Below are 19,527 nucleotides of genomic sequence, written 5' to 3'. Positions count from 1 at the left end.
TTAATGGGGCGTTCGACAGGAATAGCCGCGTGGCGAGCTCTAAGCTAGTCTTTTTTTCAGACACATTAAAGCTATATCTCAGGACTTCTCGCACGCACCATCGTGCCACCCACAAAAACTTGTACTCTGAGTTTAGTAGTACGTTATATGGGAAGAGAAGAGGTGCACGCACGCACTTGTCCTCTCACACGCACGTCTATTTTTTCTCGAAAAGGAGGATGATGACCCCCGGCCTCTGCATCTGGGAGTCACACACGGATCTGTAGCTATGAATTGTAGTGTTCTCAACCATCCGATTGACTCTATCATGGATGTACCTATATACTAAAACATGTCTAGATACATCTACATTTTGACAAATGGAAGGCATGTATTGTGGAACGGAGGGAGTGCTTGACATCAAAATGGATAAAAAGGGACGTATCTAGAACTAAAATACGTCTACATACATCTCCTTTTATCCATTTTGATGACAAGTAGTACTTCTTATCCGTTTGACTGTTGGAAATTACTGATATGATGTCGAAGTAATTGTTGCATCGCCACCAAAACCCACTATTTCTTAAGATAAAGTAGACCAAGGTAATCCCTATATTAGCATATTACTAAGATAAATAGAAGGCACTGTAGAAACATTTAGGACGTGAGCTTGTCAATCTGAATGTGGAGGGACACAAGCTTAGCCCCGGCCAGCAGCTTGGGTGGAACTGTCAAGAAGGTCAGCTCCTGGACGTCGTCGTCGCCGGGATCCTTACTGCTTGTCACCTCCATTTCCAACTTGACGGCGTCGGTCATGCCTTTGGGCTCCCCCGACGGGCCATTCGCCCACAGCTTGGCCACGTAGTGCGGCAGTGGGGACGCCCCTGCTCTGATGCAGACGACCGACATGGTGATAGGCGCGCCGATGTCGAGCACGCCGCCAACTAAGAAAAATGTGCGGCGGTCCTCCTCCGTGAATAGCAAGAGTCGTGGCTCCGACAGTGGCACTTGCAGCTGGAGCACCTTACCGTACTGGATCCTGTGCACAGGCATGGGATGTGCGGTGCTGATGTGGTGGTAGAGCGCCGGCGGTGGGCCTTCGTAGCCGTAGACGGGCACGGGGCATTTGCAGGGCGCGAGCAGACACACGCTCTGGTGATTGGCGAGCTTGTGGTAAGTGACGTAGAGCCCATAGCCTTCGTGCGGGCACTCCACCCTCACCGACGAAACGACGGAGTCCACCGCCGTGTTCCGCACGTTGAAGCCACCGCCGCGCTCGCACTTCTGGCACTGCCACTGGTTCCCGGGGCGCTCAACGCGGCAGTCCGCGCAGGCCAGGTGCCCTCCCTTGCACTGCAGAAATCAATCGAACAACACATCAATCAAGAAACCTGGACCTTGCTCAATCAGCCGAATGGACGAGGTGTATTCGAACCTCATACACTGGAGGCGTCAAGGGGTGGAGACACAAGGGGCAGTGGAGCACGGCGAGGTCCATCGAGACCTTAGAGAGCTCCATCATCGGGTCTTTTTCGGTCTGCATGATCTCGCCCTCCTCGTGCACAACCATCTCTCGACTTGGACCGGGGTATTACAAAGCTTTACTGTCATATATTTTATACTACTTCAAGGTGCATTAAATCAAAACATGCAAGTACTCCCTCTGGTCCTTTTTACTCCGCACATTAGCTTTGTCTGAAATCAAAGTTTGCTAAGTTTGACCAAATTTATATTAAAAAATATTAACATCTATAACATCTAATAAATATAATATGAAAATATATTTCGAGATGGATCTAATAATAAATATGTTGTTATGTGAATGTTAATAATTTTATGTATAAATTTGGTCAAAGTTGGATGAGATTGACTTCAGACAAACCTAATATGCAGAGTAAAAAGGACCAGAGGGACTATTAGAAGGAGAGTCACGACATGCATGCATGCGTTGTAATTAATGCATCGGTAAACGCAAATTATTGAAATATATCGAATATAGTGCTTTCATGTGTCGCGTCAACTTGTACATCAACGAGAAGTTTGATTATCCTCTCCCTCATGGACTTAACTGCACGTGCCTTTGGCTAATGACAGGTTGGCCACACACCTGTCGGGCCCACCTATCATACACGCAAAGGCAGGAGCGTCCCTCCCTCGCCCATGAGCATGGTGGCTGGCAAGACTAGGACAAGCTTTCGCTACACGCTCTCCCCCCCCGCACGCGGTGGACATGCAGCAGTTCAATCGGTGTCAAATGGCCAGAAGCGTACTATAGTACTCCTCCAGTGCAGTAGTACTCCATCATTGTTCGACTTCCCGAAGAGGCGAAGAGCCAAGCGCAGCCCGGACGCTCGTGTGGCAGTTTCATGTGTAGAGTAGTCTAGGATAGCGTGTACCGTGCCTGTAAGCTCAAAATCGTTGCGGTCGGCTCCATGCTATGTGGCTGTCTCGAAGTTTAAAAAAAAATTAAAATAGTCTTCTGGCCCTTCCTGACACCCTCATGATTGTAGTTTGCATGCTCATCTGGTCAAGACAGGAATATATATTTTAATTTGTTTTTTTTGAAAAGGGGGGACTCCCCGGCCTCTGCATCAGAACGATGCATACGGCCACATATATTTTAATTTGTGGTGGGTAAATGGTAGAGGTTGCAGCAAATATATTGTACACTGCGGGTCTTTCAGCCAAGTTTAGAGGCAAGCATGTGGAGCCAATGCTATGATGTGTCGCATCAACTCGTACAACGAGGATAAACTTGATTTTACTACACGCCTTCTCCCTCACCCATGCGCGCGGTTGCTCGCAAACAAGGACATGCTTTTGCTTAGTAGTACTTCTACAACAAGCTATCCGTCCCGCTCGTGGTTGACGGACATGCAACAGTGGATTCGACATAGTAGAAGTAGTAGTAGTAACATCATTGTTCGTCTTCTCGAAGAGGCGAAGAGCCAAGCGCAAACCGAATGTTGCAGTTGCGAACATTGGAGCACGCATATAGCCAGGCTCTTGCATGAGACAAAATTGCTATGTGAGCCCACTATTGTACTAGTACATACAACTACTTGCTAGTATAGCCCCACCACTCCAATCCGTCTACTCCCAAGTCTCTGTGCAACACTGGTCACTCCAATCTAAGACCAAGTGACCAAAAGCCACAAGCACCTATGGAGGCGATGGACACGAGTGGCAGTCGGCTGTTCCAAATCATCCAAGGCGCCGGCCTGCGGCCCCGCACCGCGCAACGTTTCCAGACGATGCTGGCGACCGCAGGCATCGTTGACGCGGTCATCACCGCCGAGGGAGGAAACCCACAGCTGCCGGAGGGGCCCGATCCTCTGCCTGTGTTGTTCTCTCCGACACAGCGCTCGGGAGGTGCTCCGACCCTTCTTCCTCCCTGCCTATTGTCCGCAGATCTGACCTGCCGCCGCCGACATCCCGGCGACCCTCAGGTATAAGTTCTTCCAAAGCAGCCTTGCTCTACTGCCCCAGCTCCCCATGTGTCTGCATGTGCATCTTTTTGTACTCCCATCAGCTCTTCCAAAGCCACCTAAATTTTTAGTTTTATTAGAGGTAAAGCTACTTCATGCATTCGAATCTAGGGCTTTATTCAAACAACGAAGAAAGGCGGGAAAGTTGTAGCATGAATCTAGGACTTGATTCAAAGAGGAAATAATATGGTGAAAGTAGTAGAGACCGGATACCCAACTGGTCTCTTGGTTGAAAAGGGAAATAATGGGAAAATGAAGTACAAATTGGATAAGTAACAGATCTATTATTGCTTGAAAAAAGGATAGAAAGTGGCGGTTGGTGGACAAGTCAACAGAGTATGTCCAGTATTAGATTTGCTGCCATCACATAGTAAAAGGTCTCCAGGATTAGATTTGCTGCCCTCACATAGTAAAAGGTCTCAGGATTAGATTTGCTGCCCTCACATAGTAAAAGGTCTCAGGATTAGATTTGCTGCCCTCACATAGTAAAAGGTCTCCATGATTAGATTTGCTACCCTCACATAGTAAAAGGTCTCCAGGATTAGATTTGCAGCCCTCACATAGTAAAAGGTCTCCAGGATTAGATTTGCTGCCCTCACATAGTACAAGGTCTCCAGGATTAGACTTGCTGCCCTCACATAGCATGAACAAACTCGGCATCACCACTTTATGCCTCCTTGTAGGTACATTGTGCTGATGCGTCCACTGTCGCATGTCCTTATACCAACCTTTTGCTGTTGTTAATGTAAGGGCGCATGTAAAATGAAGCGATCACACTATTACCTTAGGGACATGTCTAACCAGTGTTATTGTTAATCTAATGCCTCCGGTGATAAGATGCAATTAAACTGTGTTACAAATGGCACTCCTCCTATTTTCCCCAGTATGATAAGTAAGTTTGCTCCTTTACGCTGCTGAGTGTCCTGGTGTCCCCACGATCCCATGCCCTTAAACCAACTCTTTAGCTGCTGTTGATTTACTGTGTCTGGTAAACAAGCAATTCCACCATTAAAGTAATCCCATATTTGAGGAATCTCATTGTTGATCGTAATGCTTCTGGTAACATGAAGCATTGCTGATGTTTTAAAATTTCTACTGTCCTTGCGTGATTGCCATGAACATAATTAAGATGCTTCTTTTCATTTTGTATATGTTTCGTATATTCTTATTGACCAGCAACTGTTTACTTTCTATGTTTTTGTGCAGATAGGGATATCCATTTCACCTTGTTGCTATTGTGACCTTTTGGTGAACTGCACAAAACACTTTTTTTGGAATGAGTATCTTGTGCAGTTCAACTAAAATGTCACGTGGGCAACATCTCTCAATTTTGGTGGAACTGCACAAAATGGTGATTGGAGTTTCCAAAATCTCCGTCAAGTTCTGCTGGTAATCTCATGCAACATTTTATTAGCCTTTGCAAGATGGAGCCGTCACTGTCACCACAATGGCACTTTATTTTAGTGGAACTGCACAAAAGGATAAGAAAATTATAGTTGCACCTTACATGAGCCGGACAACCAACCTTAATGTTCCTCAATTTTAGTCCTACTACTAAATAAGAACCTGCCAGCTCACAAGAGCAAGTACTTCTTGCTAGCTGAATGATGCAATCTTTGTTTCATTTCAGGTGAACTACAGAAAAAGCCGCATGAATTGAATCATGGAACTCCAGGGAGACCTCATCCATGTAGAGCTGGAGGTTGAGTTCAAGGAGGCCGCTATTAAGGAGAAATCATGCTCTCCTGTCTCCTTGTTTCTGCTGTGCAAACATGCTGTGCAAACAGGAATACTCAACTACAGATGTTGTGACAGTCAAGAGCATTCGCCAAGTTCTTCGATTGTATGACATGGCTAGCCAAGATGGTTTTAATCCCGATATTCACTTTATCAAAAGGCTCTAATGGGTTGGTTCTGAATCTTGCAAGCTGGGTACCAGTGAGATGTGTAGGCATCTTAGTTGTACTTATTATTTGAATCTTATTTGTTGGTTCTGAATCTTGCAAGCTGGGAATCAATGAGATGTGTAGGCATCTTTGTTGTACTTATTATTTGGATCTTATTTGTTGGTTCTGAATCTTGGAAGCTGGGAATCAATGAGATGTGTAGGCATATTTGTTGTACTTATTATTTGGATATAATTTGTTGGTTCTGAATCTTGCAAGATGGGAAACACGGCATGATGATGCAGAGGACAACAACCATAACAAACATTTCAAAATTGGTAGTATTATTTTTGTGAAAGTGCGACAAATGTGTTGATCATGTGCGTCCTGAGAATAATAATTCTAATTGTTGTGCATGTTGATCCTGTGGCACTGATAGAACGAGCGAATGCATTGCTTGTTTTAAGTATAAATTTCTATTAAAGCTAATTAAATTTAAGTAAAGTGACCACTAACTCCTGTTATTACAGTACCAATACAGACCCGCTCGTGAACCGACGTGTGGCCGAGGGTGCATCTTCTGCCAAGCGTGCAGCGGATGAAGGAGAGGTAGTAACTGTTGTCGCCTGTACACACTCAACTTACTGTTGAATCCAGTTCCCCAAGAGCTGAAAAACGAACTGCTGCCGCCGCCTACACACTCGTTCACTCGAAGAGACTCCAATGGCGATCCGAGGGGTGAGCTTGTTGGATATGGACTTCAGCAAGGAGTTCCCCTTTGAGTTCGCCATTCAGTCCTATGGCTGCACCAAGTTGAATGTGATGTACACCAACGATACGGACTCGGTGAAGCTCTGCCTCGCCTCAGTCCTATGGCTGCACCAGGTTCTGGAGCATTCGCCCATTTCATCGGCAGCGCCCACTTCACCTTTGCTACGGTGGAGAGAAGGAAGAATGCGACGATTCGGCCATCTGGTGCAACAAGCTTGTCGACATCCAGAAGCAATACAAGATCATTAGCAACGGGCAGGAGAAGGACTCCCTGGTTGACCTCGCTGAGACCATCATCGACCCCTGATACGCCAACATGAAAGAAGACGACCTGAACATGTGGGAGGTACCTCTGAATCTAGCCTACATAACCTACACGGCCAAGGACGCATACGCATGCTACGACATGTACAGGCAGATCTTGGACATGAGGGCATGTCTGCTTCCCGTAACCGACGAGTACACGGACAGCCGCAGCATCATGATCAAGCGTGCCAGGAAGGTCTAGATGTTCTAGTTTATCTGTTTATAAGCACCCTTATCATCTGAGTGTTTCATGCATTAGCCTATGTGTCTTAATTATCTGTTTTGTCTGAAATATTTCTTATAAGAACCCATTAACCTGATTGCTTTTTTAGTGGCTACATTCTTATGTATGTAAACCAGTTCACTTGTCCATAAAAAAACTAGTTCACTCGGCTGCCGTGCTTTGAATATCCTTCCTCCCAACATATTCCCCTCCTCAGGTGGACCCAGAAGGTCTCTGAATTTTCTCCCACTTTCTTTTTCGATGTAAACTGAGTTTTTTCCCAGTACTTTCCCCTAGAACCAACTCAACTGTCCCACGTCTAGCCTAAAAAACAATAATACCCCACGTACTATTAACTCATCAAATTAAAATGATATTTTATTTCGTAAGTTGAAAGTTCTTACAAAATAACAATAATTGTTTATATATAACTTGGCAAGTTAACTCCTAGTGATTGCGTACATAAGCTTGCAAAGATTTTACTGACGTGCAATCATGTGTTTATGTTTTTATAACATTTCTCCGTCTAGCCCAACATGATATTTTCACCCAGCCGTGCAAGTCCGCGGATTTCGAGAAAAATGCAAATGGGATTTAAACGGGCTGCATAGATGCTACATCATTGTTTCACCTAGCCCACCAAATGGACTAAAAAACAAATGGACTGGCTGACATGTGGACCAGTAGGTCGAAGCCTAAGAAGGCGTTGGATTTACATCCAACGGCCGGCATCCCTCTTCAATCTCTCGTCTTCTTCCCCCAGCGCTTCCGGAACCACCATAGTGAGTGGATGACTTGTGGGCCTACTAAGTTGACGAGGACGGAGGGCGTTGTCAACTTAGTCAATATGAACGATTCTAGCTCCAGTGATCGTACGATGTCCATCCAATGGCCGTAGTGCTTCTTCAACCTCTGGTCTTGTTGCTCCAGCCGCCCAAAGCAGAGCCGGTCGTGCCGCGTGCTCGTGCCTCTCGTGGCCGACTATGATGCCATGAAGGCCTCACCGCCCACTACTACTCCCACCGCTGGCCCAGGGTATCCCTCTACTCACCCACGGCCCCTGTTATTCTGCGGCGACGGCAGCGTCACACCGCAGACGAACCAGTGAACCCTGGTACTCCTCTCTGCGTGAGCATCCACTGCCGCGTCTTCCCCGACTCCGCGTCGTCCTCTTCCTAGGCCTCACCGTCATCCACCGCCTTGGTGCTCTCGGCGCGGCGTGGTCAATGTGGTCAATGACCGACTTCCATCGAAAGATTACTGTACATGGAGAGGCTGACAGCTGGGTCCACGGCCACAGCCCAGTTTTTTTGTGATTTGCCAAGTAAGTCGCTTTGTCAGGCCTGTTGGGCCGCAAATATTTCAAGACGAGGAGAGCTTCATTCGGCTGGCCGAGAAAATGGCCTATCAGTAATTGGAAATGGTTTGTACATTTTTAAAACACATCAAACCGAAAATTAGTTTCAAATATCTTTTTTTCATTTCGAGATTTTAAATTACAATAATTTTTATGCGTGGAGAATTTGTTGGATTTTATATCGATATACATTTATTTTTAAAATCACTTTGAATGTGAGTCGAAATTTCGGGATTAAAAACAGTTCGGACCGCACAAATATGCAATATTTCATATAATTTTTTAACCGTGGCCACAATATGGGTTGTAATGCTAACAAAAAGAATATGGGCTCCAAAAAAACCTTAAGAATTAGCAAATGGGCTGTAAATTATTACAAATAATGGCAGATGGTTTGTATGCTATTTTCCACAGATTTGAGGCTTTCCTAAAAAAAGGTTGACGCACAAGCAGTGACTGTTGGATGTCCATCGAACGGCCGTCATGCTTCTTCAATCTCTGCTATTCCTGATCTAGCCGCTCAAACAAGTGCCGGCGGGACTGCCTGCTCCCTCCTCCCCACGGCCGGCTGTGCTGCCACGCAGGCCTCACCGCCCCACTGTACTCCCATCGTTGGCCTAGCCATCCCTCTACTCACCCACACCTGCTGTTATTCTCTGGCGACGGCAGATGAACCAGTAAACCCTCGTACATCGTACTCCCCTCCGCGTGGGAAACAACTGCCGAGTCTTCCCTGCCTCCGTGTCGTTCCCTTCCCAGGCCTCGCCGTCGTCCACCACCCTGGTACTCTCGGCGCGGCCTGGTCAACGTGGTCAACGACCGACATGCATCTGAAGTGGACTGTACGTGGAGAGGCCGACAGCTGGGTCCACGGCCGCACGCAAGGAAATGCCTCATTATTACACGCAAAATAATGATTCCTCCACCTGACATCAGGGACCCACCGAAAGGGCCTCTGTATTTCATGAAAAAAACATTACCACTGCTGACAACTCGGACCCACCAGCTATATCTTTGCACGCAAGGAAGTGCCTCCTTATTATGCACAAAAAAATGAATACTCCCCCTGTTAGCTGGGACCCAGTATAGTGGCAGGCTGACTTGTGGGCCTACTAAGTTGACGGGGACGGAGGTGTAACGCCCCGAGACCGATGTGCCAGGTGTCTTCTAGTTATTCGTTGTTGTTGCCTTGTAATTGCTTGCGTGTCATGCATTGCATATCATGTGATCATGTGCATTTCATTTGCATACTTGTTCGTCTCATGCATCCGAGCATTTTCCCAGTTGTTCGTTTTGCAATCCGGCGCTCCTATGTCCTCCGGTGTCCCTTTCTATCTCTTTTCGTGTGCGGGTGTTAAACGTTTTCAGATTGGACCGAGAATTGCCATGCGGCCTTGGTTTACTACCTGTAGACCGCCTGCCAAGTTTCGTGCCATTTGGACTTCGTTTGATACTCCAACGGTTAACCGAGGGACCAAAAAGGCCTCGTGTGTGTTGCAGCCCAACACCCTTCCAAAGTGGCCCAAAACCCACCAAAATCTCCTCCATCCTCCCGGTCGTTCGATCACGATCGCGTGGCCGAAAACCGCACCTCATTTGGACACTCCTAGCTCCCTCTACCTATATATACGTGACCCCCTCCGAAATTCGCGGTGCAAAGCCTAACCTCCTCCTCCGCGCGTCGCCAGACATTTCTTCTCCACCGACGGACATGTCCGCGCCGCCCGCCGCAGCCAACCACGGCGTGACACATCAGCGCCGCCGCTCCTCTCTCTCCTCCCCACCGTGCCGGCCCGCGGAGCCTAGATCGGGCCCGCACGAGCCCGACTGCGCTACCGCCCGGCCCGCACCTGCCCCGCCGTCCAGCACCTCGCCTCCTCGCCGGCTTTCGCATCCGCGCTGCCCGCGCCACCTTCGGCGGCCGGAACCCTGCAGGACCGCCTCACCTCCCTCGCCGCCGATTGTGTCGGGTGCCGCCTCCGCGAAATGCGCCGTCGCTCTCCCAGATCTCGTCGCCGTAGACTGCACCCGAGCGCCGCGCCTCGCGCACCTTGCCGGTGCCGCCCCGCCGCCGCCTCTTGACCTCGCTGGCCACCGTCCCTGCCACCCCGCGCTGGCCTCCTCCGGCCCAGATCCGGTGGAGTCCGGCCGGATCTCGCGCCGCCGGCCGTCCCCGGCCTCCCCGACGTCTCTCCGCGCCTCCATCGGCCTTCCTCCGTCCTCTCCGGCGATCACCGGAGCTCTAGGGTCGCCGGAGCAGGTGTTGACCCAGATCGGGATGAGATCCACTAGTCCTGACGACCAAACGGCCTCCGTCCAGATCCGGATCCCTCCGTCCCGCGCCGCTTCGTCCCGGGTTGAATTTTCCAGAGAGGTCCAAATTTCACCAAGTCCCCCAGATTTCAGTATTTTTTGAGCATATTCATCGCATCATAAATTTCTCATCGTAGCTCCGATTCGTGCGTGTAGCTTATCAAAATGTTCGTCTCGACGAGTACATCATTTCACCTCATTGCATCATTTTCATTTGAGCTCATCTTGATGACTGAAATGCTGTTGGAAGAGGGCTATGTGATGATTATGTCAGATCTGTTTCAGCAAATGGCCTTTTGTCATTTTTGCCATGATTAATGTGTGCATGCTATGATCCTGAGCTCTACATGTGTTTTGAAGTATGCCATGCCATCTTTACAGGGGTGTATGTAATGTATTTTTGTGATCTTTGTGGTGACTAACACAAGCATGCAAAGTAGCTTACTCAATGATGCTGATTTTAGGGACTTAGAATTTCACCAAGTCCTTGTCCTGTTATTGTCTTTATGCCATATGTTCATGTTGTTTCCTAGTGATCCGTGCCTCTTTTGAGGATGATCAGTAAAGATGTTTTGTAGATATTGTGGTGATCTATCCATCCATGTCATTGTTTGAATTTATGGAGCACCCTAGATTGAGTCAATCGAGCTCTACTTTTGCTATAAAATGTTCCTGGCAGATTGTTAACATGTTTAGCGATTTTGCCGAGGTTGTTGCTATTGATCCGTCCATGCTATGTTGCTGTTCTTGCCATGTCTAGCTGCTATGCCATGTATTATTGATGGGTGTATGCTTAGATTGTCATGCCATACTTTGTAGTGAGTGCATCGAGCTCGTAAACATGCCTACTCGTTAATCTGTTTTGCATTCTCCAGTTTTTCACTGAGTCTGAATCTGTTTATGTTTTTGCTATGTTCACATGCTTGCAATTGTATTCTCTGATCCCTTTTGGCTCATGGTCACTAAGGGACTTTTGTTATATGCTTTGATTAGCTTCATTCCATGCCTTGCTTTGCCATGATATGTTCATGTAGCATGTAGTTATCGTGCTCTAAACATTCCTTCCTAATGATAAATTCTTGACTTGCTGTTAATTTCACTAAGTCTGAAACCTGTTATCTTTTGCACTTTTTCCATGCTTGTTTGAACCTGTTATTGAGTGAATTAGCCGTAGCTTAGTGTTCATATTTTGTCAAGCATCATGAGTGGATCCCTTCCATGTATTTTGTTGCCATGTTGGATTGTTGTAGCATGTTGTTGTTGATGCATTTAGTAGGCTATTTGCTGATTATCGCAGACCGGTGCCATATTTGTTTTGCTTGTCATGTCCAAACCGTGCATCCAATTCCGGTGATCTTTATATCGATTTCAACCGAAATCAACTCCTCTTTCCAGTGGCACTCTTGGATTTCCAAGTTGAGGCCAGGTTCATTCATTCCATTCCAAATCTTGCATATGCATCGTATATCGCATCCCGCATATCATGCCATGTTTTGCATCATGTTGCTTGAGCATTGCACGTGGTTTATTGTATCCCTTTTGCTTGTTATTCTTGCTTTGGTAGAGCCGGGAGACGAGTTCGTGTTCGAGGATCAAGCTTTCGTCTTCTCAGAGAACCTTGCAGGCAAGATGACCATACCCTCGAAATCACTTCTATCTTTGCTTGCTAGTTGCTCGCTCTTTTGCTTTCCCTATGCCGCGATACCTACCACATGCTTTATCATGCCTCCCATATTGCCATGTCAAGCCTCTAACCCACCTTGTCCTAGCAAACCATTGTTTGGCTATGTTACAGCTTTGCTCAGCCCCTCTTATACCGTTGTTAGTTGCAGGTGAAGATTGGAGTTTGTTCCATGCTGGAACATGGATATTTTGTTCGGATATCACAATATCTCTTATTTAATTAATGCATCTATATACTTGGTAAAGGGCGGAAGGCTCGGCCTTATGCCTGGTCGGTGTTATGTTCCCGGATTTTGCATTCCTTACATGGTTGGGTTATAATGGGAACCCCTTGACAGTTCTCCTTGAATAAGACTCCTCCAGCAATGCCCAACATTGGTTTTACCATTCGCCACCTAGCCTCTTTTTCCCTTGGGTTCTGCGGACTCAAGGGTCATCTTTATTTAAACCCCCGGGCCAGTGCTCCTCTGAGTGTTGGTCCACCTTGTCAGCCGCTGGTGGCCACCAGGGGCAACTCTGGGCTGGCCTACCGGAAGTTTGGACAATCTGAGTGTGCCCTGAGAACGAGATATGTGCAGCTCCTATCGGGATTTGTCGGCACATTCGGGCGGTGTTGCTGGACTTGTTTTACCATTATCGAGGATGTCTTGTAACCGAGATGCCGAGTCTGATCGGATTGTCTTGGGAGAAGGAATATCCTTCGTTGACCGTGAGAGCTTGTGATGGGCTAAGTTGGGACACCCTTGCAGGGATTGATCTTTCGAAAGTCGTGCCCGCGGTTATGGGCAAATGGGAATTTGTTAATGTCCAGTTGTAGAAAACCCGAAGTTGACCTTAATTAAAATACATCTACCACGTGTGTTACCATAATGGTCTTTTCTCGGCGGGGTCCGGGAATTGAACACGGTGTTGGAGTAATGCTTGACGTAGGTTGTTCTAGGATCACTTCTTGATCATAGTTGTTCAATCGTGCTTTTACCTTCTCTTCTCGCTCTCATTTGCGTATGTTAGCCACCAAATATGATAGTCGCTTGCTGCATCTCCACCTCATACCTTTTACCCTACCTATAAGCTTAAATAGTCTTGATCGCGAGGGTGTGAGAATGCTGAGTCCCCATGACTCACAGATACTTCCAAAACCAGCTTGCAGGTGCCGTTGAACCGTGCAGATGATGCAACCAAGCTCAAGGAGGAGCTCGATGAAGATCGTGTTCGTTATGTTGTTCTGTTTCCAGTTGATCAGTAGTGGAGCCCAGTCGGGACGATCGGGATCTGTGTAGCATTTGGGATAGTCTTCTTTTATTTTGGTTCCGTAGTCGGACCTTGATTGTATCTAGATGATGTAATGCTTCATTCATGTAATTGTGTGAAGTGGCGATTGTAAGCCAACTATGTATCTCTTTCCCTTATGTATTACATGGGTTGTGTGAAGATTACCTCACTTGCGACATTGCTTTCAATGCGGTTATGCCTCTAAATCGTGCTTCGGCACGTGGGAGATATAGCCGCATCGAGGGCGTTACAAGAGGGCTTTGTCAACTTAGTCAATATGCACGATTCTAGCTCCAGTGACCGTACGATGTCCATCCAACGGCCGTAGTGTTTCTTCAACCTATGGTCTTCTTGCTCCAGCCCCCCAAACCAGCGCCGGTCGTGCCTCGTGCTCCTGCCTCCCGTGGCCGGCTGTGATGCAGCGGAGGCCTCACCGCCCCCTACTACTACCACCGCTGGCCAGGCCATCCCTCTACTCACCCACACCCCCTATTATTCTGCGGCGACGGCAGCCTCACACCGCAGTGAACCAGTGAACCCTTGTACTCCTCTATGCGTGGGCATCCACTGTCGTGTCTTCCCCGGCTCCGTGTCGTTCCCTTCCTAGGCCTCGCCGTCTTCCACCGCCCTGGTGCTGTCGGCGCGGCGTGGTCAACATGGTCAAGGAACGGCTTCCATCGGACATGGACTGTACGTGGAGACGCTGACAGCTGGGTCCACGGCCGCAGCAAGGAAGTGACTGCTTATTACGTGCATAATAATTATTCCTCCACCTGACAGCGGGGACCCACCGGACGGGCCACCGTATTTCGCGAAAAAACGTTTGCCCCTGACTGCTGGGACCCACCAGCCACATCTTCGCACGCAAGGAACTGCATCCCGGCAAAAAAAGCGATTCGCCCCCCTGACTGCTGGGACCCATCAGCTACATCTTTGCAGGCAAGGAAGTGCCTGACAGTCAGGACCCACTTGGTCGAAGCGTACGTAGCGTTGTCATTCTGGTCGCGAACGTGTACGTACATATATACTGGTGGATGTAGAGGCGCGCACGTGTTGTAGTAGAGGCGCGTACGTGTCGTAGTAGAGGCGAGCACGTAGCATGTACACGTACGTACAGCGGCCAGGTGCAAGAAAGAAAATACGGCCATGTATGTGTACATATGGGCGGGGTCTCGAACGCCTACTCGCGCATACGTACGGTCAGGGCTAGTGTACATAGCTGGGTCGAAACGGAGAAACAGTGTCATCGTCGTGTTCATGGGGAGGCAACGGAATGCGTCGTGTTCATGGGGAGGCAACGGAATGCGTCATGTTCATCGGGAGTCAATGGAACGCGTGGGAGCCAACCGGCTGGGTCGGAACAGAATGCGTGGTCGTGTTCATCGGGAGGGCTTGGATGTAACAGGCGATGGAAACGAGGCCTGCCGTACCGCACAACAGAGAAACGGACCTCCTACGTTCGGAACGGGGTCCTGTTGATCAGGAGGGGTTTGGCTTACCGCAAAACGGAGGAAACGGACCTCCTACCATCGAAACAGGGGTCCTGTTGATCGGGAGGGGTGTGGCGTACCACAAAACGGACGAAACGGACCTCCTAAAGTCGAAACGGGGGTCCTGTTGATCGGGAGGGGTGTGGCATACCGCAAAACGGACGAAACGAACTTGTGTTGGAGCGCTACGGTCAAAACGGGGGTCCTGTTCATCGGGAGGGGTCTGGCGTACGGCAAAACGGGACTCCACGAGATACTGTTCATCTCCACCGTCGACCTCCTCCAGCCTCCACGGACTCCTGTTCATCGAGCCTCCACCGCGCGCTACTCCACCGGCTACTGTTCAACCACCCCTCCACGGGCACCCCTCCACCGTCTACTGTTCATCCAGCCCTCCATACCACGGGGTCCTGTTCAACCACCCCTCCACGGGCACCCCTCCACCATCTACTGTTCATCCAGCCCTCCACCACATCACGGGGTCCTGTTCATCAAGAGGCAATGCCACCGCTCACTGTTCATCCAACCCCCCCCCCCCCCCCCGGAACGCTCACTGTTCATCCCAGAGGCAACATCGATCGGCTTCAGTTAGCAGCAGTAGTGAAGGAATCGCTCGATCGGGTTCAGTTAACAACCATCGATCGATTGCTCGGGTTCAGTAATGCGTAGCCTGAAGTGCAATCGCTCGGGTTCAGTTAGAACCCAACGCCTCGCTCAGGTTCAGTTAGATCCAACGCCTCGCACACACACGCGTACGTGTACGAGAGAAACGCGCATCGCTCGGCCCCGACCTCCCACCGTAACCGGGAACTCCCCGAAATTTTCCTCGCCCTCGCTTCTACCATGGTTTTTTCCGTCATGGACGGCCCAAAGAATGTCATGCAGCTGCATCTATGATGATACCGGGTTTTGTCATGATTTTTTGTCATAGAAGTAGGAGCCCACCACATCTATGATGATACCAGGTTTTGTCACAATTATTGTCATAGAAGTGTCATATGTATGACAGAAAAAAATCGTTCGGCCCAAAATGTCACGGATGTGTCTTTTTTTTGTATTGCATGGTGGTGTTTCTCATCGTCATTCTCAACATTTGAAGACCGAAGAAGTGTTTCCTCTAACTCTTGGTCCGTTCTCTCGAAGATTCATGATTCTAGCTTGATGTTATCATCTCATAATTGTTTTCGACTGTGACAATTCTTTTCACCCAACCAGAGCAATTCAAGAGTCTTTTCAGTTTGATTCTCCAGAGCCCATCATCTCAGAATTATTCATTCCAGCTTTTAGCTCTCGTTCTCCATATCATACCAGTGCATCATTCAAGTATTCTCTTATCAGCTCATGATCTCTTTGTTCTCATGTATCTAAATTCCCTCAAGTATCACCTTCGTTTTCCAATTCTTCCTAGTGATGCGTTCGTTTTCCTTCGTTCGTTCGTTTAATCTTTACGGTGGTTCGTCCAACATTCCTCTTCTGTTGTTATTTTATCATTTCATTCATTCTTTCCAAATCCTACGGGTGGTTCGTTGAAGACCTTCCAAAGTGAAGTTATATCTATCTTAATCCTTCTCAATGAAAATAAGCTGTATGCAATCCGTTGTTTGTCATCAATTTAAATTGGTGAAGGATACTCATAACATAATTCTTATTATTGTTTGATCGAAGTGATCTAATTTCTTCTTTTCGGAGTGGTTCATCATATCACATTCTCGGTTCGAGATGCTTTATCTTTTCTTTCTGGAGTTCAAAGTTATTTCAATTATATCATTTCACAGCTTCATCTAATCACCGCAAGGCTTTTCCCGGAGTTCCAAGATCTCTCAATTATATCACCACAAAGATTCATCTAAATCATTGCAAGGATTCACCTTGCGTTTTAAACTTCTCTTTTTTTCTATCATCCTTTTATTAGCGGAGTTCTTCATGGAGGCTCTACATGATGGTTCATCAAGGATTTAATTCATTATTGAAGTGTTCTTCAAGATACTTTTTGGAGGAGTTCAAGTATTCTTCATCTTGTATTCTGATACATCTCCGTCATTTCTATAATTTTTGATTGTTCCATGCCAATATTATTCAACTTTCATATACTTTTTGGCAACTTTTTATATTATTTTTGGGACTAACATATTGATCCAGTGCCCAGTGCCAGTTCCTGTCTGTTGCATGTTTTTGGTTTCGCAGAATATCCATATCAAACGGAGTCCAAACGAGATAAAAACGGATGCAGATTATTTTTGGAAAATATGGAAAATTTGGAAGGAAAATCAACGCGAACCAGTGCCCGAGGTGGTCACGAGGCAGGGCCCCCCCTTAGGGCATGCCCCCTACCCTCGTGAGCCCACCGTAAGGCGGTTGACGCTCTTGTTTTGCCGCAAGAAAGCTAATATTCGGAAAAAAAATCACGGCGAAGGTTTGAGGCCAATCAGAGTTACGGATCTCCATATATATAAGAAACGGTGAAACAGAGCCAGAACAGAACGCAGAAACAGAGAGAGACAGAGAGACAGATCCAATCTCGGAGGGGCTCTCACCCCTCCCGTGCCATGGAGGCCATGGACCAGAGGGGAAACCTTTCTCCCATCTAGGGAGGAGGTCAAGGAAGAAGAAGAAGGAGGGGGGCTCTCTCCCCCTCGCTTCCGGTGGCACCGGAGTGCCACCGGGGGCCATCATCATCACCACGATCTACACCAACACCTCTGCCATCTTCACCAACATCTCCATCACCTTCCCCCCTCTATCTACAGCGGTCCACTCTCCCGCAACCCGCTGTACCCTCTACTTGAACATGGTGCTTTATGCTTCATATTATTATCCAATGATGTGTTGCCATCCTATGATGTCTGAGTAGATTTTTGTTGTCCTATCGGTGGTTGATGAATTGCTATGATTGATTTAATTTGCTTGTGGTTATGTTGCTGTCCTTTGGTGCCCATCATATTATTATCCAATGATGTGTTGCCATCCTATGATGTCTGAGTAGATTTTTGTTGTCCTATCGGTGGTTGATGAATTGCTATGATTGATTTAATTTGCTTGTGGTTATGTTGCTGTCCTTTGGTGCCCATCATATGATTGCGCGCGTGGATCACACCCTAGGGTTAGTTGTATGTTGATAGGACTATGTATTGGAGGGCAAGAGTCACAGAAGCTTCAACCTAGCATAGAAATTGATGCATACGGGATTGAAGGGGGACCAATATATCTTAATGCTATGGTTGGGTTTTACCTTAATGCACATTAGTAGTTGCGGATGCTTGCTAATAGTTCCAATCATAAGTGCATAGAATTCCAAGTCAGGGATGACATGCTAGCAGTGGCCTCTCCCACATAATAGTTGCTATCAGTCTAGTAAAGTAGTCAATTGCTTAGGGGCAATTTCGCAACTCCTACCACCACTTTTCCACACTCGCTATATTTACTTTATTGTTTCTTTATCTAAACAGCCCCTACTTTTTATTTACGTACTCTTTATTATCTTGCAAACCTATCCAACAACACCTACAAAGTACTTCTAGTTTCATATTTGTTCTAGGTAAAGCGAACGTCAAGCGTGCGTAGAGTTGTATCGGTGGTCGATAGAACTTGAGGGAATATTTGTTCTACCTTTAGCTCCTCGTTGGGTTTGACACTCTTACTTATCGAAAATTGTTGTGATCCCCTATACTTGTGGGTTATCAAGACCTTTTTTTGGTGCCGTTGCCGGGGAGCAATAGCGCGGGGTGAATATTCTCATGTGTGCTTGTTTGCTTTATCACTAAGTAATTTTTATTTGCTGTTCTTAGTTTTTTTCTATCTTTAGTTATGGGTAGGAAACGCAAAATACCAAAAAAATTAGTTGTACCTACTGAACCAATGGTTGAAGAACCAATCAAAATCTATCACACTGCTGAAGCTTATTACTTGGATCATCTTCGATCCCTTTGTGCTCGTGCCGAAACCCCAACTAGCTTAGTTGAGGGCAAATCTTTAGATGAGCATGCTTGTTATGTGCGACACCGTATATATGGAAAAGGGAAATTATTATGGAGTCAAATTCAATGTTTGCAATGCTATGCTTGGAATTTATGTGAATTATATGATTTTACTTGTTGTTCTGAAAACCCCAAGAAACACCTTCCCTACCAATGTGAGTTTATTGATAATGGAATCTTATCTTCTTATGCTAAAGGAGTTTATAGTTACTATGATGTTCAACAAATTGAAGAATTTGTTGCTTTTGAGGGTGCTTATAAAATTGCTTCTTTGATTGAAAAGTATGATGCTACTTTTCACAAATCTGAAAATTTTGCTATACTTAAATATTGCTATGATAATGATGCTTCTAATACCCATGTTAAACAATATATTGAGGAGTACTCCGTTGTCCAAGAAGAGACTAATATTTTGCAGGAATCTATGGAAGAAGAAGTTGATGACACTATGAGCTCATTGGATGAAAAAGATGAGGAGGAGAGCGAAGAACACAAGGAGGACGAGCGGATTGATCACCCGTTCCCACCTTCTAATGAGAGTAACTCTACAACTCATACATTGTTTAATTTCCCTTCGTGCTTACCGAAGGATGATTGCTATGATGACTATTATGATCCCTTTGATTCTCTTGAAATATCCCTTTTTGATGATGCTTGCTATGCTTGTGGCCAAGATGCCAATATGAATGATGCTTATGGAGATGAACTTGCTGTAGTTCCTTATGTTAAACATGAAATTGTTGCTATTGCACCCACACATGATAGTCCTATTATCTTTTTGAATT

The 19,527-nt window shown here is 46.9% G+C and overlaps 1 protein-coding gene across 1 annotated transcript; it reads right to left on the bottom strand.

The window, feature by feature from the left end:
- Positions 1–636: 636 nt before the first annotated feature.
- On the bottom strand, positions 637–9,723 carry LOC147990543 (putative E3 ubiquitin-protein ligase SINA-like 6). The gene is made up of 3 exons (XM_087538276.1): positions 9,677–9,723; positions 1,415–1,556; positions 637–1,332 (listed from the first exon to the last, which is right to left on the bottom strand). Exons 1-3 carry the CDS (start codon positions 9,721–9,723, stop codon positions 637–639), a joined length of 885 nt encoding a protein of 294 aa, XP_087394402.1.
- Positions 9,724–19,527: the final 9,804 nt, after the last annotated feature.

The sequence above is a fragment of the Triticum urartu genome, chromosome 1A (assembly GCF_056163025.1).
Source record: "Triticum urartu cultivar PI428250 chromosome 1A, HENAU_Tu73, whole genome shotgun sequence".
Lineage (NCBI taxonomy): Eukaryota > Viridiplantae > Streptophyta > Magnoliopsida > Poales > Poaceae > Triticum > Triticum urartu.
This window is presented reverse-complemented; position numbering and strand designations above follow the sequence as displayed.

Coding starts and splice junctions, on each gene's coding strand:
- LOC147990543 (XM_087538276.1), bottom strand. CDS start 9,723: ATGTCCGTCGGTGGAGAAGAAATGTCTGGCGACGCGCGGAGGAGGAG. Junction 1,557..9,676: donor GGCGACGCGCGGAGGAGGAG/GTTAGGCTTTGC, acceptor CCCCGGTCCAAG/TCGAGAGATGGTTGTGCACG. Junction 1,333..1,414: donor TGACGCCTCCAGTGTATGAG/GTTCGAATACAC, acceptor TGATTTCTGCAG/TGCAAGGGAGGGCACCTGGC.